The sequence below is a fragment of the Lepidothrix coronata genome, unplaced genomic scaffold (genome assembly GCF_001604755.1).
Source record: "Lepidothrix coronata isolate B3197 unplaced genomic scaffold, Lepidothrix_coronata-1.0 Scaffold184, whole genome shotgun sequence".
Classification (NCBI taxonomy): Eukaryota; Metazoa; Chordata; class Aves; order Passeriformes; family Pipridae; genus Lepidothrix; species Lepidothrix coronata.
The window spans coordinates 434824-455819 of record NW_016690364.1 but is presented as its reverse complement, the minus strand read 5'-3'; the positions used below and the strand labels follow the sequence as shown (position 1 = coordinate 455819).

The following is a 20996-nucleotide window of genomic DNA, read 5'->3' as shown; positions in this document are numbered from 1 at the left end:
TGGAAAGCCATTGATCCAAATCAGATATTTTGAAAATGAGTGATAAAGGACCCATAATCTTTTTACAGCCTTTAATTGCACCTCAGCCAATAGCAATTAATGTAATAGGTTAAGAAAATTGGTTTGGTCTTCAAAGCAATGTTTTCTGTCCAGTGCTGTCTGAGTTCCTGCAGTCCTCCCCAGTGGAATCCAGTGCATTTGGAATAGAACTCCTTTCGTTGTATGCCTTGCCTGTTAGCTGAGCAGCTATGGAAGTGAAGGGAGAAGAAATAATGCATCTGACATTACATAGAAATTCCAGTATAGCTGACAGTATCCCTGCAAATGAGTAAGACATAACAAATCCTACATAACAAGAGCTGTGGGGCAGGAAAAATATATTTAAGCTTTTCTAGAAGGCATGAACTGGACACCCTGATCAAAGTACACAATCATATTATTGGTACAAGCTGATCATGGGGATCCAGGCACAATACAGAAAACAAGGAAGAGAGAGATGTAGTTAATAAGTAATTCCCGGCCATAATGCAGTTTGAACAAACAATACAGTCTCCCAGCAATAAAGACAGTATCTCAGCTTAAACACTCTCCAGCACAAGTGTATTATTCCTTCCTCTCACCAAGAAGAAAATGAAAAACAAGACAAATTTTCCTTCACAAGAAGAAGAAGCGCATCCTTCCAGATGTCCAGATAACAGTGCATTCAAACAGCAGAGGCTGCCAGCTTGGAAGCCCCAGCTTAATATTGTGACTGTGCTCTCCAGCTTCTTCCTCACGGGCGCATTCTGCCTTACTGTGGGAGTCTGCCTCATACTGTCTGCAAACAGCGTCAGAGAAATCCAGGTTGGTTTGGGGCTGGTGTTCTTAGATATTCTGTAAGATAGAAACTGGGCTAGGTTTGGAGGGAAAAGGCTTTGAATTTTTACTTCTGAATAAAGATGGTAGCAATGGCTTCACGCCCTGGACATACGTCCAACAGCTAGTATTCCTGTGAAAATCTGCAGAGATTGTCAGTCATCAATAAAACCCAAGCACTGGGTGGTTAACTGGGTGGTAATGTCTGAAATATGGGTGATGATTACTGCTACTGGCTGGTAATCCCTGAAATGTTGCCATTATTTCCTGGGATTTTGAAGGGAAAGAAACAAATCCCTTTGATAGTGTTTGGTACTAGAAGAATATATGTTTCCCCAGGCAAAATCTTAAAATACAGGGAGTCCTAATGTTTAAATCCCTCCTGGAGGAAAGGTTTTTTAGACCTGTGGTGTTGTTAATAGACTCCTGGTTGGAGCCAACACTCAGCACTACGTCCAGGCTGTTCAACAGGGGTGGGCCACGATGCACGTGGAGATTTGTCAAGCATTACTTGGTCAGCCAGAAGTGCAGAAGGTGCAGAAGTGTTCTTCACTCAGCACTCCTTTGCCGAGGAGCAGATGGGAAGGTTCTGCAACAGTCATCAGAAGGTTCTAAAACAGGTTTAAACTGGGGATAAATTTTGTGAATGTTCATTGAGGCCAAGTCCTCATTCTCTGCCTCTTCGTTTTTAATAATGTTTTTTGGCAGTGTGGAGTCACTTAGAAGAAAACTGCTCTGAGAAGTCTTGGAGCTAAAACCTTTTCTTATGTGCATGTCCTTTATTATAATGTCTCTACTTGTTCACTTCTGCCAGATAGATTATTCAGATAAATGCTCAGACTGTTCAAAATTCCGTGAAAATTCCTCTAACTGGAATAAGGAATGCCTTTGTTCTGTTAATTTCACGCTAAAGGAAGATATATTGGTAAGTAGATGCAAGAAACAACTGAATTTGCTTAGTACCACCTGTTACTTATATCCCTGTATGATAAAATATGCTAATTCTGTTCTGTAAAGCTCTTGACTAAATTTTCTTTGTACTTTTTCAAAGCATGAAATACTCAAAATTTTACGCTTTTGCCTTCATTAATCATTTTGGATTTGTTAAAAATAATCAAGTCCAGACTACCTCTGTCCTTATTTGGGAGATGTCCAAGGAGAAGACGGGGATGAAGGAAATGATATTTGATTATGGAGGTGACGTCTCTCTGTATCTCCCTCTGAGTCAGTAGCAAACCCTTGCCCTTGGCCTGGGGTTAGTTGTTACTGCGCTGCTAAGCTCTTGAGAAGGAAATCTGAAGCTCTGACCACTTTACATAAGTAAACCCCTGTAGTCTTTTTCACAAGGGTTATGCTGTTAATCCCCAAGGTCCCTGAAATAACTCAAGTCTAGCAATGTGATTCTGCAGTTTCATTTGGAAAAAGTATCCTTCATTTCCTGTCCTAAACTAACAGGTCATGTTGTTGAGACTGTTCAAATGCTTCGTGTTCCACCAAAGAGATCTTATACTTAGTGTTGCATAAATGCTCCCTTAAAATTATAATGCAATTTAAATTATAAAGTCACTTTTGGATTCTTCAGTATTGAAGAGGCTGTTAAAATACTTTGTAATTCTTCAGATTACAGTGATGTTTGACATGAGAAGTTAGTTTAACTGAAAAATGGGGGGGTTTTATAGTTGAATAATTATCTTTCATGCTTGAGTTGCCTGCCTAGCATTCTCCATTTAATTTGAAGGTTTTTGTGCGCCTTCTTTTGTGGAAAATGAGTGTCTGTCTCTGTGAAATTATTCATTGGCCAAGTTCATGGCCAGCCATGCCACCTTGAGTAAAATAATTATCAGACATTTTTATTTTAGGTTTCGTTTGGTAATTTAAAGTATGTTTAATTTTGTGCCAAAATACTAAAACTTTCAGTTAGGGTAAAGACTAGATTCTAGCCTGTGTCTGCTGAATTGCTTAGAGTGTAGTTACCAACACTTAAATACAAATTGAGTACTCTCTTCCCCTCTCTTTTTTAGCAAGTACTAGGATTTCTCATTGTGTTCATGAACTCACTTTATTGAAGGGATTTATCTTTGAATTCTAGGGTGATGTTTTTATGTACTATGGTCTGCAAAACTTCTATCAAAACCATCGTCGATACATGATCTCCAGAAGTGACGCACAATTGTTGGGTCGAAATGTAAATGTAAGTTTTCTTTTTATGTTATGAGATCACCAGCAGGTGCATCTTTTACCATATGGAGAGCTAACTAGGCATAACTGTTAAGTGTGTCTAGATGGCTCTAGGGAATGATAAAGTACAGATTTTTAGTGTTTGGTCTCTGCTTTTATGATTGCTACAGTCATTAGATCTAATAAATTAATAAGGGAGGAAGATTGAGGGGATAAATAAAAGCTGTCAGTCCAGTGTTGCAGTTCTCAAACCTGCACCTTGTAGGAGTGCTACTCAAAAATACATTGTCTTTTTCAAATAAATTTACAGAAAGCTTCTCCTTCTCATGTTTTCAGTCTTCTTAGCCAGAAATGTTTTGAGCTGTGCTTTTGTTATAGGGTTAGGGAGTTAAGTTATTCTAAGTCTTTCATTTTGCCATCTGTCTTTGGAAGTGGACAAGGAGGAGGAAAAGGTTTATGATGAAATAAGTGTTTATGTAGCATTCTAAGTACACAATTTAGAGCTCTAAAGAGGGAGCTAGACAGCATTGCCTGCAGCAGACCTGCATAAGGAAATTGGAGAACGCAATCATGGCATTCAGGTTTTTTTACTTAAAAATCTAAACCATATTTTCTTTGGCTTAAAAGTAGCATTTCTTAATATACACACAATCCACATGCTGTCCTTTCAGTATGTATGATGGTTGTGTTATAATAATCTGTTGTTTCTATAAAATGCTTCTTGTAATGTTCAAGACATGTTCCTCATACATTTGCTTCTCTAAGTGTCCTGTCAGCTTGTTTGTTTGCATCCAGATGCAACTGCTTTTGGCTTTTGTGCCAATCAGATACACAGCTCACTGGAGTTACTTGAAAATGTTTCCATGTTTAAACCTGAAGATTTGTGGTTTCCCATGAACTAGGATAGGGGAGAGGTGATAAATTGAAGGTGGACCTTTATTTTTCAGTTCATGCATCAAGATTTTTCCATGTTGAACTGCAGTACTGTGGCTAACTATGTCTGCTGTTCTCCAGCACTAAAGCAGTCCAGGTCAAAATTAAAAAGAAGGAAAAATAAGATGTTCTATGATAAGTCAAGGCTTCTCTGGAACATTTTCAGCTGTAGCCGTGTTACAATAGCAGATCCCCAAATCTGTTTTTGTAGTCTGGAGCTTGCAAGTCCACAGCAGAATTTGATGAAGACCTTAAGTTTTACGTGCCATGATATGGAATGTGTTCCTCAACTACAGACTCATTCATTCGGATGTTTCTCTAATGTGACCAGAAGGTACTGGAGGCTTAATTTTTCAATGGCTTTTCAGAAGAAGGAATGGGGCAGGACAGCAGCAAATTAAAACAAAACTCCAGGTCTGTGCCTGATTGTTCTGTGACCTTGAATGCAGATTCAGAGGAGCTACTGTGCACCCTTCACCACCTACAAAAATGGGACCCCCATGGCGCCGTGCGGGGCTATTGCCAACAGCATGTTCAATGGTATGTACGTACCTTCCACACCCACCTTAGTAATTTCCACTTGAAACTATTCCATTACCCCATGAGTGTTCCATTACCCCATACTTGAAATGATTCCATTACTAGGCCGATGTTGCAAGGTCTCTGTCTTCCTCCCACAAAAGGTGTTGTTTGGTGGTGACTCTGGTGAATATGGGGCTCCGCTTCCTACTGTTTAGTAACTTTCCCCTTGTTTTGAAACAGAGGGACATTTTTCATTTTTAAGGCCCTCTTCAATGTGTATGTATAGCAAGACTGAGGAATTGAGTCCCTGGTGAAATAAGGAACAATGATACAACAGATTTAGTGTACTTCCTTTCTAAAAAGTACATTCTTTACAGTGATGGGAAAGCACAGATTGTGCCTTCCCACATGGTGTGCTTAGAAGGAGGTGACACGTTCTCCAAATTGGTTTGGACCTTTGGATCTATGTGTTTTCAGTTTTGATCTTTGAAAGCTGGAAGCGTACACAGTTTTAATTTGATCCTATGTATGATCTTTTAAGTAACCTAGTGGGCATAACCTGCCTATGAGTTTAGGAGATTTCAGAATGTATTTATTTGGAAAGAAAGGAGACAAAAAACCTTTACAGACTTTTCTCCCCTACTCCATCTTTTTTATCTGCCAATCTCTGCCCCTCTGCCCCAACACCCTTTTTTTTAACCTGTTGCACACAGCAGGTTTTGGCAAGGCAGAGGCTGTTTTCAGCCAGCTGAGCCACCCGCAGCAGAAGACTTGTGAAGGCCAGCTGCATTCAGTAACTTTTAGATCCATTTGATTTTCATCTGCCTGTGCACCTTCCTGCTGCCCTGGAAGTCTGATTTACTGGGCTGGGCTCAGACCTAGGCCAGCAGAGCTACCTGCGTGCAGCCCACACCGTTCTGGAGCCCCTGCCGAGGGTGAACCTCCCAGTGTCTGCCTTTGCATCTGTCCTTAGTGCATAGTGTGGTGAAAAGTTCCATCTGCTGGTGGTGCGGGGGAAGGAATTGATGTCTGAATCCCCCCCCTCTGGTAGCTCATTTCTGACCCTCTCCTGTGAGAGAAGGTGCTTCCCTTTTGCCTTTGGCAGTTTAGCTGGTTGTCTTGACTGCTCTCTGATCTTGTTTTATAAAATGGGGAAGATGGCCAAGTTCCTGCCACAGGAAAGGTTTTTAACCCAAAGTAGCATGCGAGGGAGCAGTCAAGGCAAGCATTTAAGCAGACAGAGCTCAAAGAATTGCAACTCCTGATAATGAACTGGTGACAAACAGATGGGGAAGTGGTGGGACACGGAATGATCACTTCCTCAGTAGAATGTGTCTGAGCTTTAAGGAGTGTGAACACAGGTTTTGTAGCAGGATAAAAAAAAGGTACTGCTGATGTCATGCAGCTGAGTTGTGTTTTTCATGTCTCCTAAAAAGCATCCCCTCCCCATCTCTATCATCCAGCTATCCCTGCTTCATCCCATTGGCACCCAGATGTTTAGAGAGATGTTAATGAGACCTCTATTATTTTTACCTTTTGTTAAACTAATCTAAGTAGGAAAATGGATAAAACAAGTACTCTTCACCCACTGAAACAGGATGGCATGGTTCAGCACAATTTTAACTGCATATTTTTTGATTGAAGAAAGTGTTCGTGTCCAAAGTGATAGACAAGCTCTAATTGTATTCCCTTGATAGTGCTTTCACCTCTCCCCTCTTCCCTGAAAACACGTTATATGACGTTATTGACGACAACTGCCGAAGGAATACTAAGGAAAGTATTGGAGTACTAGGAGAGTAACTTCTGTAGCTAGCCAGAGAGCTCTGAAAGTGATTTGCAAAGAAGTTAATCCCACAGGAGTTGATGGATATGAGATACATGTGCCCATGTTCCTACAAGGCATTGTTTCTTCAATAGGGTTATTTGTAGGAGTATGTTCAGTGTGAAACTTCAGAAGTTATACAACTCTGGAACCCTAATTCTTCTCTTGTTCTGTACACAGTCATGATGAAACCTTTCCCAGGACTTTTCTGGTTTTCTATTCACTTGAAAGGTGCTTCAGTGTGACATTTTTTTGTTAGTCATGCTGGTAATTAGAATGACTGTCTTTTACTCAAAGGTATTGCTTACTGTATTCCCTGCAGATACTATTGATCTTTTTTACAATCGTAACTCATCTGTGATTCAAGTGCCACTGCTGAAGACTGGAAACAGTTGGTGGACAGATAAAAATGTGAAATTTCGCAATCCTGAATCATACAATCTCTCTTCTGCATTTGCAGGTAAGAATGGTTCCTTCTGCTGGTATTCCTCATTTTTCAATGGCTTCCCTACCTCGCTGCTCATGTGTCTCTCATTCTGAGAAAAATCTCTTTGGGGAGAAATACCTCCCAAAGCAGGTTGGAGAAGCAGCTTTAGAGGGGACTAAGAGCAGAAGACACATTTAGCCAAAATATCACCTTTTTATTTTTTAATTAGTGACCACAGACATTGGAAGAAAATGGGTTTGGAAGACTGAAATTAGCCCACATCAACACCCTTCTGTACCGTTACTTGTAATGCTTAATCTGACCAGGGAAAGCAAGGATGCAGTTGCTTTGGGGTTTTTTTCCTATTGGAAACATCTGTATAGGAGAGTTGCATGTCACATCTTTCCTTTGTGCCTTTGCAGATTCTTAGGCAGTTGTGAGACAATTGAGACTGCTTTCCTCACTAGTTCTTTCACACCTCTTTCCGAGGGCTCTTTCCTTGTTATGGTTGATCTGTATTGAAGTGGGACTAATACCTCCCTATTGTGCATCAGGGCAGTGCTGTGCTGGATGAAAAATGCAAGAGTTAATTAACTAAGTTTCATGAGACAGATTCTAAATATCATAGGCCATGCCATTAGGCTACAAAAAGGTGCCTCTCTGGTTGTGCAGGAGTAAATTAATGTATAAAAATGAAGGCAAGCTCCTCATCATTGCTTGTTGAAGAGACAACAAGAATCCAGAATAAACAGTATTTTCATCTGTGCAAGTCACTTTGTTTTTCCTGAGCTTGAAGTTTCTAATGTGTGGCAACCTCTGAGTACTGTTAAACTGTTCATTCATGTTTGAGGTGAGTGGAGATGCTTGGGTGAAAACTGTTACCTAGCATATATAATTTCTGAATATTGGGCAGTGTCTCGTGTCTCTTCCATATCTCATATTCTGTGTTGGTTTTGAGTAGGCCCAGAATTTAGCCAGCAACCACTGTTCTTACTGTCAGTGTGTCTTACCTGCTTTGTTTCTTTTCCATCAGGGACAGCAAGACCTCCTTACTGGCAGAAGCCAGTGTATTTGTTAGACGAGGGAGATGAGAGGAACACGGGTTATGTCAATGATGACTTCATCATCTGGATGCGAGTGTCAGCCTTTGCCACGTTCAGAAATCTTTACCGCCGTGTCAGGCGGATCAGGCACTTTGCGGATGGCCTGCCAGCAGGGAATTACACGTTCCGGATTTCCTACAGTATCCTTTCATATTATCTAAGACTGTGAGATAGTTACAGTGAGATGGAAGCGGGTAGGATTTTTGTGGTAAACTGGCAAAGAAACTGCACAGAACGCCCCAGACTGACTCACCAAGAAAAATGAGACAGTCAGTGATGATGGACTCTCTTTAGCCCATGCAGAGGCTGTTAAGGCTTGTTACTCAAGCAGCAGCACGTGACTTTGGTTCTGACTTCTGAGGGGGCTACTTTTGGCTGGTGAGAGTACACAGGTGCATCACACAAGTAAAACTGAAGAATGGGAACCTGAAGGGATGATTGAAGATGCTGTTTTAGCTGAAAATAACAATGGCCTAATCAGATGGGTGGGCTCCATTACGGGGGTGCACGATGTGCAGAGGTGTCCCTGCTGCTTAGAACAGCAGGGGATGCCTGGGTCACCAGAGCTTTCTGATGGATTTGGGCCACGTGCTGACTAACAGGAGCTTTTGTGCTGGTTCAAATGCCCTCTCACACCCAACAGCAGGAACTTTGCTGACTAAAGCACTCCTTTTGTCAGCAAGAGTTATGTCAGGATGACTGTAAATTTCTCTCTCAGCTGATAGAGCTATGGTTTTAAATATGGCACAGCCTATTCTGAAAGCTTCCGTGAGAGAAATGAAAGATAAAATCATATAACATTCTGGGTACGACATATTAGGTAGAGGTGAGTGTTTATCCTCACTGAGGCTGTGTGGAGTATCATCATAAGCTGCCCCAAAGGCTCGTTTTCAAGTTTTCATAGCAAATTAATGCAGTAGCAGTTATATAAATTATGAATCTGAAATTTGCAATGTTTTTAAAAAGAAAGTCTTTCCAGGTGCACATGAAGACTGTAACTAAAATAACTGGATTTCTTACCACCAGCTGCTACCAGGTTTTTGGATCTAGAATAGCAGAGACATCACAGATCAGTTAAAGGAGTTGGCAGCAAATGCAGACCTCCAGATTCTTTATGCCTTGGAAAGGTTTTTGAGCATTTAACCATTCTTTTCTCTTCTCCTGGAAATAATATAAACTTTGTTAGTGAAATCTTAACATCCTTCTATCAGATTTCCCTGTTTCCAAATTCAAGGGAAGGAAGCACGTGATCCTCTCAACCGTGGTATGGAGTGGAGGAAGTAACCCATTCCTGGGAATTGCCTACGTGGTTTCTGGCACAGCAGCAACCCTGGCAGGTTTTGTCATAACTGCCATCCACCTGAAGCTCAGAAAAAAGAAAACATACTTTCAGAGGCAGTAAGGTTCCCTGGCTTTCTGAACAAAAGCAAAGGTGTGCTGTGAACGAAGAACGTGCAGCCCAGACCTTTCATTCTTTCCCCTGAGCTCTGGACCTGTTTCAGTATCAGGTTTGGTGAATGTAAGCAAACTGGTGCTCTTCCATCATCTCAAACCAAACTTACGTGAGGCAGGATTCTTAGTAGTGTGTGTGTGTGTGCTCCTGAATTTGTTCCCTAGGAAACTTGTAGTGAGATGAGCTTCAAACAACAGATAACATAGTGGATTAGAATTGCAATGGCAAAGAGATATGGTACTAATGTGTGGCCAGGAGTAGGGGTCCATATTAGTTTCTTACTCAGCCCATAATTCAAAAAACATTTCTTTTGACTTAAATGGAGCTTTGGATGGGTAAAAAGTGAGGACTTGATCCAACAAAATGCTTGAGCAGGTAGAACTTACTGCTAAAATCTGTTTGTGAGCCACATACATGTGCTGAATGGCTTGGGCTTTATATACCTTTTTCAGCTATCCTGAAAAAGCAACCAATTTAGCACAGCACATTCATTGATACTCAATTTATGATTGAATTGAGCTTGATATTCAATTTATAAGTGAATACAGGTCATTTATTAGGAGTTCAGAGTTTGTTTAGACCAAATTTATTGGTTTTGTCTAGGTACTGAGAGCTGGAGGGCATCAAAACACTGATTTACAATTTTTTTAATCATGGTGTAATAAAAAGCTTAAATTAAAAACTCCTTTAATTCTAAATATTTTAGCAGAAACATCTACCTGATATGACTACAAGGCCACAATTACACTCCTACCTACCTCACCCTTCCACGTGAAAGTTCACAGATCTTACATGTCATAGAATGGTGACTTATTGTCAATAGAAAACAAAGAACCAGAAAGCCTGTCAACTTAATTTTGAGAAAGTAAACACTGCAGCTCATGAATAGGCTTGTCATTTTTCATGTTTCATGTTCAAAATTTTACATATTTAGGAGTTAATTTCGAGTCTCTCACAACATGAAGGAACACCACTGAAGAATTTAGGTCAAGCATACCGTGGTACATCCAAATTTTTTAAAACAATTTTTCTGTTGCAAAAGCGCAAATGGAATAAAACACTTTGATAAGTATTATGTGTGACTTGCCTCCCTTTATCCTAAGGAAACTTCACATTAGAACAAGAAAGAAATCACAGACTAGAGCAGGAGAAGGGAGTGTGGCAGGGGGAAGGGGGGGCTGTGCCGCTGTCAAAGCACCCAGGTCTGCTTTTCAAAGTGTCTCGGGCTGAGGAGCTTTGCCAGATGGCCTCTGGTGAAGGTGTTTGCAGCCACAGAAGGTACTGTTGCCTTGACTCTCTGTAATTGAGCCATGAGCAGCAGAAGGGGCGCTGCTCGAGGTGACAGCCCAGCCTGGGAGCACAGTCTCACTCCATGATGGTTTATACTGACCTGGGCAAAGGTCTGTGTTCCTATCTGCTTTAGCTGGTCAGGGCCAGTCACCTCCTTCTGGAAACTGTAGAAAGACAATTCCTGTGTTTCAACCCCTGTGTCTGAATCTGTCAGTAGCTGTGGAGAACCCTACCCCTCACTGGGCTGGACAAGACAGAGCATGAAGCAGTGCATTTAGCAATGCTTAAGCTCATTAGTCTAAATCACTTTTAACAATGAGACAGGCTCCTAAACCTTTTAAGTCCTTTTGAAAATGTAATTCCATGCAGCTCTCTGGAAAGCCTTGATGGAAGTTCCTGCCAAAGCTGAACTTAGGTTTTCTGGCTCCTAAAAGACTACAGGAGCTTCTCTATTTTTCTCTTTCTTTTTTCTGTTTTTATTTTTTTAAAACCCTCCAAGAAACTGACTTTCAGGAAATTATATGGGTGGTTAAGTCGCCATGCAATAGTCACTTATCTTATTTCTTCATGAAGTATCTGGTAAAAATATTAGTAAAAGGAGACTGAATAATGAGGTGTGTATTTCAGTGAGTCAGTGTCTACCAGCAAAAAAAAAGTTACCTAGAAAATGCAGTCTGCAGTCTAGCACATAGTGTTTGCCCATTATCTCCCAGAGGTTTGTGCAAGAACCTCTTCTCTCAAAAAGTACATTGCCTTCAAACTGTTCCATAGGGAAAACCTGTCTTCAGACAAGTCTTTCTGTTTTTCCAGAAGTTGTCTAAGTCTTCATTTATAAACCCAGTATCTCATTTTTCATCTTACCACAGCTTTAAACACACCTTACATCTTTCTTGTACCCTCTGAGCGGTGTCCTTGGAAGCTGCTGCTTGAGCTCCAGCCACTTCTGTTGTTAACTCTGAGAAGCTCTGCGGTGTCTGTCTTGTTTGGGATTGTGCTGTGCAGACCAGAGCAATGGGAGTGGCAGTTTTGATTAATTACTCCCAACCTGCCTTGCTCAAAAGGCTGGAAAATATGTTTTAGCAACCTCCTTACAGTGCCTTTTGTGCCAGTGCTGCAGCTATGCTGTTGGTCTGCCCCTTGTACCAGGGCTTGCACAAATGTGCCTTTTCAAGTAAGTTTGGTCAATGTGTTCCTCAGTGCCCACACTGGGAATACTCCCCTACCTATATGAAATGTTTATTGAATTGGTTTTTTTGCTGCTGTTGCCTTATTCCCTCTAGTGCAGGGGCTGGAATACAAGTGAGAGCCTTGGCTGGAGGACTGACCTAACATAACAGAAAGGTGGTAAAAGCCATCATTAACTGCTCCCTGTGGCATGTCTCAGGGGATTGTCCCCTTTGTTACGCTGCTAATACCAGCAAGCAGGCACGATTCCAGGCAAATCTCCAGTGTGATTTTGAGTTCATTTATTGTGGCTCTTAGGAGATCATTAGGTCAGTTCGATCAGGGAAAGCAACACTGATATTTGGAGAGCAAGGTATGAAGGAACTGGAGATGTTGCACTTCTGCCGAGGTACAAATTGCTTACAAAATACCTGGAGTGACATGACCGGTACTGTGTCTTTGGCACAGCACTGCTTTTGCCTTGCACATTTGATTTTGTTAATTAAGATTATGTGTCTTGTGTAAGGAGGGGAAAAAAAAGTGCCTTGGTAAAACTTTTCAAAATGGAATTTTAATTATCAAATATACTTCTCCCAATGGTAAGTGGGCTCTTTTCGCTGAGAGATTAATGCGGGTAGACTTGGCAACTCCGTGCAAAAATGTCCAAGTTTAGGATTGCTGAATGACATTAAGAGCTGTACCTGAAAAGTGTAAGTCAACAGCACCACTGTGAGTGCTACCTCACTAAGCCATAAAAGGCTTTTTGTCATTATTTGTAATATCTTCACATATCAAAACTATTAAATTGTTTGGTTCCTTTGCTACTGCTACTTAAAGCCTTATCTGGTATCACTGCTGTATGTTCAGTCCCTTTGAGCTAATGAAACTTAGCTATTTACTTCACTCAACAAAAGATGCATGTCAGAAATGGGGTTTAAGTTTGGTGAACTGAAATTAATAATATCATAGGTGCTGAAAGTACTAGATAGTGCATTTTTTTTTTCTTTTCCCCATCTTTTTTTCTAGAACAGTTATATAAAGGAGGACATTATTTATTCAGGTTTTTTTCTTTTGGGAAGTGGGTATTTAGTAAATGGAAAACTGGAGAAAGGATTCCTCTTAGCAGATGTAATCTAAATTTATATGATTTAAAATAGGTGAGCTAAATGGGATGTAAGTTTCTGGTGTTTGTTTATGATTTTGAAGATGACAGTTACACATGCAAGCGTCTCATCTTCTGGAGTTCTGGAGTTCAGTTTTTAAAAGTGGCAAAAATATTGGGAGGTGACAAGGTCCCATTATTATAAAAAACTTACATGCAATTTAAATCTCATTTCTAAATTACAGGGAGGTATAGGTGAGAGCTGCATTTTAATGTCGAAAACTATTTTAGTAGTTTTGGTTGCCAACTCCTTTTAGGATTAAATTTCACTGATGGATATAACTCTATATCCATAGAGAGAGACATAAAAGTCAATCAGGTGTTAACAGGACTTTTCAGTACCACTTCAGTTAGAGAATTTTTCCAAGTCTTTTTCAGGCATTACAGTCTCATGCATATACATCCAGTATTTGTCTGCCATGGTTGGTTTTTCTGTTTCTAATCACAGACATTTGCTTAACTCATCTCATCTACAAATAAAGGGATGAGTCTTTCATGTGAAACAGATTAGCATGATCACAGGCTATAGAATCTGGAAATGTTAGTTACATGCTGCCTCTATTTTATATTAACAGCTGTGTTGCATGGTGATTTTTGGTATTAGTGTTTGGGTGGTGTATTTTAGAGATGCATCGCCATGTAAAAGTTTTCTCTCCTTCCTCTGAGCAATGTAACTAATACAGGAGTAAAGTCAAAGTTCAGGGAAGGGGGGAGGGCTTTCTAAGTTTTGATAATATTAAGAGAGGTTGCATACAAATCTGGATTTGAGTTTAGATATGAAATAGGAGAAAGCATTTGCTTGTCACATGATAGAAAAGTGCTGTCCTCCTCGGTTGGGAGCAGGAGGGCATGAGACAGAGCTGATTTGAGGAAAAACTGTAACCACACAAGGAGGGGATTGGTGGAAGCGGGAAAAAGTACTTCATCTGCGCTTGGGTATGGAGGCAAATAAATTTGGCTGAGATGCTTAAGATGATGATGTATCCTGACATGTGATCTGGAAAGCTCATATGATTTTGAGGAGCAGCCAAGGTAAGTAAAAAAGTTTCTCTGTTTTCAGTGCACTCTGAACTACAGTGCATAGTTTTTTAGCTAAGTGTTTTGACTGGGTTCTCTGTAATTGCATTATTCCCTACAATTCCAAGAACACTTTTGTTATGAGCTGGGAGTGCCTTGGGCAGTTGCCTTTCCTTTGGTGGCCTCTTGTTTCCAAAAGAGGGATTGTGTAGCAGTTTTTGTTTGCTCTGGGTCCTTCTTTTTCCTCAGGTTATGGGAAGCCAGACAGAGGAAGAATGGGGCTCGTTTTGCTTTTGCTCACATCCATGAGTGCATGAAAAATGTTTTCTCCCTTTCCCCATGTAGCTGCCTGGGAGAGGAAGAGGACAGTAGGGCTGATTCTGGTCCAGTGCAAGCGGAGCCAATATCTAGATGACATCAAATGGTAATTGCCATAGGTAAAGATATCAAAATAGCTCATACCCCAGAAAGCTTGTATTTCAGAGAGCTCTAGCCAAAAGATCTGTGCATCTGAGTATGTACTGTGTACTCTGCTGACAGATGTACAGCATGAAAGAAGATGAAAAAAAGGCCATTTGGTTGCACTCTTGCTCAATTGCAGCCATTGTCACTTTACATTGAAGTGCCCAAAATGATCCCTTTCAAACCAAAACAATTAAAAAAGCTTGTGAAAAACCGACGTTTTCTACTGTGTCAAACCCAGCTACCTAAAGTTATTTGCCGTTTTCCCCATGACAATTCCTGTCTGTAATGAGAAACTGTTCCATTAACAGCTCTGTTAACCCAGTTATAATAGTGGAGGATTTAGGGTTTAAGATTAGGTTAAAAGTTCTTGAGATTTCTCAGGTAACTTATATGAATCCCTGGGATTTCTCAGGACTGTATTATTGGTGACAATGAACCTGGAAACACTGGATAAAGAAATGTGTCCAGAAAAACTATAATGATTAAATGAAAAAAAGGAAGAAAGTAGTATCTGCCCATAGCCCCAGTGGTCATAAGGAGTTAATGTGTGGGGAGAGTGTGCAGAACCCCTGTCCTGCCTCTGAGGTAAAACCTGGCACTTATTTGGCAGTGCAGGGAGAGGCTTCACAGCAGCTCAGGACAATAATGACATCTGCAGTTAATAACACTCCTCCCCGCAGTGGGTGTGCCGAGGAATCTGCCAGGCTGGCAGAGGACAGCGGGGCCGTGTCCCCAGCGCTGGGCGGAAGGAGCGGCTTTATGCTGGACCGGGGACACCCGCTGGTGCCGCTTCATCCTGGTGGGTGGCAGGGAGTGCTCCCAAGCTGTGTCATTCGATGACAGCTGCAGCTTGGGGTGCCTTTTGCTGGCCTGCGTGGTGCCATCCAAATGTGGGGCACCCAGAAATTGAAATTAAAATCACTAAAACTAATAAAAGAATAATCAGTGAGTTATCATCCACACCTTACACCAGTGCTTGTAGTCAAATTTCCATGTTTTAAGCTTGTTGTTGACATGAGATCCAGCAAGAATCCTAGAAAGCCTTTGAGCAGGCTTTCTTCTTGCACTGTCATTTCTGGCTTTGCAGTTAATAATAAAAAAAAAGGCATTGATCCTGAATGATGTTGATGAGCTAATAAGTAAAAATATGGATAAGATTTTATCTCTGCATGTTTTTGTTACTGATAAAATGAATTAACTACAAGAACTGCTTAACAGATGTATAAACTGTAATTGTGCCAATGGGTTTTAGGCTGTAGCTTGAGGAATTTATCATTCAGACTTCTGGGTTCATAACTTCACCTCAGGCAACCAGTGGAAAGCCAAATCTGAATTAAAAAGGTCAAGAGTTGCTTTTCAAATGGAGGTAAGAAAATGAGAAGGCAAGGCACAAGCCTGCTGGGCATTTTCATATTTTTTTTTGTTTTTTGGGGGTTTTGATTGAAATGGAATGTCTCATACAGTGTAAGTAAATAGGTTAAGTTTTTTAATTTGGGATTTGCCCTGAAATGTACTTGTTTTGTCAGCAATTCTCATATCTACCTAACAGGTGATAGTGATCATGTCATAGAAATAAATGAAGCATGAATGTGTGAAGTGTAATTTTAAGTGTTCTCAGCTGTTGAAAGATTATTGTCCATAATTACTTCAATTTGATAATGCTGAGTTCTGGGTAAAATATGTTCTTCTTCTACAGTGGGGATATAATTTCAGAGTTTCAAGAGCATACCAGAGTTAATTGAGTTGTCCCTATTTTGGATCCTGGGTGCAAGAGGTGGAGCAGTAGCTCTTAAGCAAGGAGGCCTCTACAGAGGTCACCTGAGCTGTGGATTTGTTCTGCACTCTCTCAGTCAGTAACAATTTCATAAAATTCCTAACAACTGTAACATCATCAACATGATGGCAGGTTTTCCTCCACCAAATGTTACTCAAAAGTTGTTTGGAGGGAGATACAAGCAGGCAGAGCATGATTTCCTTAGAAACCGATGGAAAAGGCAAATCTAATAATAGCATTTCCTTGGGAAAACAGCTTCCGTGTACCCCTCCCTCTCTGTTTGTACCAACAAATTAATTCATCACTAGAGGGGGGTTTTAAACTGTCCTTTATGAAAGAGGATTCAATTGGTATGTAGTGGGACCCAGTCATTTGAACTGCTGGGCACCTCTGGCAGACTGATAAATCAGAGAAGTCACTGAGGGTGGAGACTGACAGAAAAATAAGCATCTCAAGTGCACAGATAGGTGTTAAGGAAAAAGATCAGCTGTACCAACAAGAGACTTGTTATACCAATATATTTTGGAGTCTCTGCTGGGATGACAGAAAGCAAAATAGCATCATCTACAGGTAGGGAATATGGGAGGATATCTTTAATGAACTTACTAGAGGGCTGGCATCATGACTTATGGGAAAAATATTCGTGGCATTATTTAATGCAATAGCCATACACATGTCTCATAAAAAGTCAAATTTGGAAATATGCACAAGTATTTAAAACGGTGATGTAGTTGTATCTCAAGTTCTCTTTGAGGTCTACTCAGAACTCATTCTTGCAGGCAGCTTTGTTAGCACTGGATGTCCTGTGGCTGTCTCCTTACTGTGTGAGTTTAAAATATGATACATATGCAAAGAAATTAAAATTTTTTAAATAGTGAATAATGGTTTCAGTCTCTTGATACTGGCAAATTTAGTATCTGCCACTGTTTGGACTGGGAATGCTGCCAGTGGAGGTCTAGTTTCATGAGAGAAGTTTGTTTAAATAATCAGCATTCGTTTTTGTTTATTTGCTTTATGCAGGAGACCAGCTCTCTGTGTGGTTTCATCTTCCTCTACTGTGTTGGAAAAAACGCTATAAAATATGCAGAGAACCATAAATTATTTTGCTGTGCAAACATAATTGAAATATCATTGCCTATAACTGCTATTAGGAACTGGAATTGTGTTAGGACTTAAAGTTTTTTCCTTTACATCAAAATACTGGATTTAGACCCTATTTAATTTTGGGAAAGAAAGGTAACTGTCAAAGTAATAATGTATTGTGGTTTGCTATGATTACCCAAAAGCTGGACTGGAAGACAGCTCTGAAAATTCTGGAAGTCTGTGGTGCTGAGGAGTGGTTTCTGTGTTTGGTGTGAACCAGCTGCCCTGTGGTGTATTACAGCTGTGTAATAGATGCTTATAAATACCCTCAGGAATGTAAAATAATGAGCTAGGCAGCAGCCATCTAATAACAGAAGGATTCTTAGGTATAAAAGAAGGAGTGCTAATAAAAAACAACCAGGACTTAGAAGTACTCCCATATAAAAAAAAAAAAATTCCTTTTGGAAGTGACAGCAGAGCTTACTTGGAGCCTCTTGCATGTCCAGCCCCTGTCATACATTGTCTGGGCAGGTTCTGAGACCTAATTATTCCAGCAGTATGCTGGACCTTGCCCCATCCAAGTGTGGAAGCTGTCCTAGTTGCAAAATTGCTACCTAACATTACATTGGAGATCTGGCTGCTGCTGGGAGAGAGAAGCTGTGGATGAGAGCAGGGGAGTGGAACTTGCTTTTTGAATGTGTTGTACCTGAAGTTTGTCATTTTTGGAAAGCTGCTTTTCACTAGTGATTAATGAACTATTGTTAGTGTTTGAATCTCAAAAATAATTTTGTGTCTTGAATAATTTAGGATAGTGAGATTTATCCAGTAGGATCAGACACAATACACTGTATGTGGTGCATGCTCATTTATATGGTGCATATTGTGCCAGGTAAGTATTAAAACAGGATGCTGAGTAATTCTTTGAGGACGTATCATGAGGTCTTTTTACCCACTTGTCTGAAGGAACATGACTTCCCAGGATTACAGCTAGAATGGTCTTTTGTGGGCTGAGAATTAGAATCCCTGTTCTGTCACTTTTTTACATTAGTAAGGTTTTTGGGCTTTGTTGTTGCATGGAGCTGCAGCTGGGAAATCTCTTAAAGTTCAAAAAGTGAGTTTTACTGAAAAATGCAAGCTTTTGCTCCCAGTGAACCAGACCTTTGGGGCAGAAGGAGAGGTTGTGCTAAGTTACCTTTTAATATAGATGGCTTAGCAACTTCTTTTAGGATTTAATCTTTTTTCTCTGTTTTGTTCTTTTGTTCCAAAATCACCATTGTAAAACCTGAAGAAAAAAAGCAGAGGCTTGTTTGGAGTATTTTGTCTCAGTGTCTGGGGAATGTTCTAATTCTTATTCTGCTAATGCCATCCTGAATTAATTCCGAGTATATTCTATCGCAGATGTTCTACATACATTTGTGTGTTTGTGTTACAGTGCTGTTTTTTCTGATATATTATTTTGTGTTCACAGAAGGAGCTGAAAAAAAAATCTTGAATTTGTTTTTAATTCCTGTGAATCAGGAATTTTCACTGCTGTGCCATGAGATTGAACAATACATCACATACCAGTTCAAGACAGGTGCTGTTTCCATGTCTGAATGTGCTCCTGTTTAAGATAGTTACCAATTTACAGTGAGCCCCCTAAAGAACAGAAAGATTTCTCAGTTTAAAAAACAAAACAAAACAAAAAAACAACAAAATAAATGGAGCAACATAAAAAGGAGAGAACTGAAGTTAAGATGAAACAACTAAAGCCACAAATCCCACATGTTCCCGTGGTGTGGGTGTCAGCTTTGTGTCAGCATGGGTCAGGCTTCAGTTTGTTTTTTAGGCTTGGGTTCACTGCTGCCTGGGTTTTGCACCCTCTATCCTTCAGGATTCAACTCTGCCACTCGTGCTGTGGTGGTGTCCCCCTGCTCCTCTCCCCATCTGTCATCTGTTAGTCTCAAGGGTGAAACTTGAAATCTAGATAATCGTAGATAATTGTAAAAAACCTTTGTTCTTAGTTTTTCTGTTCAGTTTCTTTTTAGTGTATTTTGTATGACATTCCCACTGGGTTTAAAATCTTTTACTTGTACTGAGTTTTCCAGTGGTGGTTGCCCAGTTTTCATCCTTCCATTAAATTGAGTTTACTATGGTAGAGCAGAAGTGACTGTTAAAAGTCTGTCCCTTTGAAGTGTGAAGGAGTACAAAATATCACTGGCCTTTTTGGTTTATTTGCATCATACTTCATTACTTTCTTTATTGCCTCTTAGAAGTATGTGTGAAACTTGTGCTGTTTGATCTTAAAACTACAAAAACACTCTCTGAAAGGTCATCAATTAAAATTCCCTCTCCTCTGTTCTCCTTGTAGCCATTCCTCATTTGCTCCTAATAACTGCTGTGAAAAGTTCTTTCTCTTGTCTCTTTAGTTCATGAAATGCAAAACTGATAGTTTTCCATGATCGTGGCAGCTAAGGGAATGTTATTTTACTGTTGAAACAAGGTTTACCTTTTAAACTAGTCCATCTAATTTGATACTACAAACCTGCTTGCAGGTGGTCTGGCATTCATTTTCTGGAGACAAGTCTGCTTGTAATGTTACAAGGATGTTTCAGTTTGACCAGCAAAGGACGAAGCCATTTAGGATCCAATGGTGACTTTGTACTTGCAAAAGAAGAGTAATTATGACAAACTTCTTTTATTAGGCACTCCGGTGCCAGTAGAATTAACATGAAAAAGGGGAAAAAGCAAAAGCAGCATCAGCTTTTTTTCAGTAACTGGAAAAAAATAGCCGTGGTCTATTCAAAGACTAAACTAGCAACTCCTCTAGCAGTGCAGAGGTGTTGTGCTCACTGCGAGCAGAGACCAGGACCTGTTGTGGGTGGTTGCTGCATATCCCTACTGCCAAGAAACTCTTGGAGGCAGGGAACGACCCCTGTTGTAGTGTGGTAACTCATAAATAACCCTGGCATTTCCAAACTACAAATGAATTAGACATAAGGTAGGTGTTAATTGCAAACATACTGAGTAATACATATGTACAATTTATTTAAAATACTTTTTAACATACATATAAAAACCCCTCACTATTTATACAGTCTAAGTTCTAGCAACATATACAAATACTGAGCAACTACAATACATGCTGAGGTAAGAACATACATTCTGGGAGAATACTCAAGCCAAACAAGACTGAAATACATTTTATATCCATACGTCTTCACATGTAAGAGAGACCCATGAAATGTACCTTTGCTTTATTGTACACAGGTGAATTCTAGTCTTAAGTGTGTCACGCAACTTAGATTTGGAAATTAATGTTTGTAGCATACATTTTAAACCCAACTGTTACATATTCAAACTTACCTTTTTAGCCCTACCTAGCAGGCAACATGTTTGAAGTCTGAAGCAGGGAGCAAAGCTTGGGACCAAATTCTTTCAGGAAAGGGGCTTAAATTCTTAAAAACATCCATTCCTGTAACAGCTAATGCTGCTCAGATAATGAAGCTGCATTATGATTGCTTAAAAAATAACCCACTGTAAAGAAACTGTAATTCTTACACCACCTTAGCCTGCACTATCCATGGTTCTACCACACCCGGCCTGCAGTAAAAATTAAATCCAGGTGTGTTATTCTTACTGACCTGAACACATCCATTTATTTTTATGGTAATTTTCCAAGCCTAAACTGGTAGAGGTTGAGAATGGAGAGGACTCTTAACTTGGGTTGATTAAGTATGTATTGTCACATCTTCGTGGAAACTACTAA

The 20996-nt window shown here is 40.1% G+C and overlaps 1 protein-coding gene across 1 annotated transcript; it reads left to right on the top strand.

The window, feature by feature from the left end:
- Positions 1-35: 35 nt before the first annotated feature.
- On the top strand, positions 36-10444 carry LOC108505117 (cell cycle control protein 50C-like). Its single transcript, XM_017830813.1, has 8 exons — positions 36-101; positions 765-843; positions 1674-1780; positions 2945-3046; positions 4416-4506; positions 6633-6770; positions 7771-7980; positions 9052-10444. The coding sequence occupies exons 1-8, from the start codon at positions 36-38 to the stop codon at positions 9240-9242; spliced, it is 984 nt and encodes a 327-aa protein (XP_017686302.1). The 3' UTR covers positions 9243-10444.
- The last annotated feature ends 10552 nt before the right edge of the window (positions 10445-20996 follow it).

Bases quoted from the DNA above. Each gene is read 5' to 3' on its own strand.
- LOC108505117 (XM_017830813.1), top strand. From the start codon at position 36: ATGAGTGATAAAGGACCCATAATCTTTTTACAGCCTTTAATTGCACCT. The intron at 844-1,673 runs GTTGGTTTGGGG...TCTGCCAGATAG, and splicing joins ACAGCGTCAGAGAAATCCAG to ATTATTCAGATAAATGCTCA. The intron at 4,507-6,632 runs GTATGTACGTAC...TATTCCCTGCAG, and splicing joins TGCCAACAGCATGTTCAATG to ATACTATTGATCTTTTTTAC.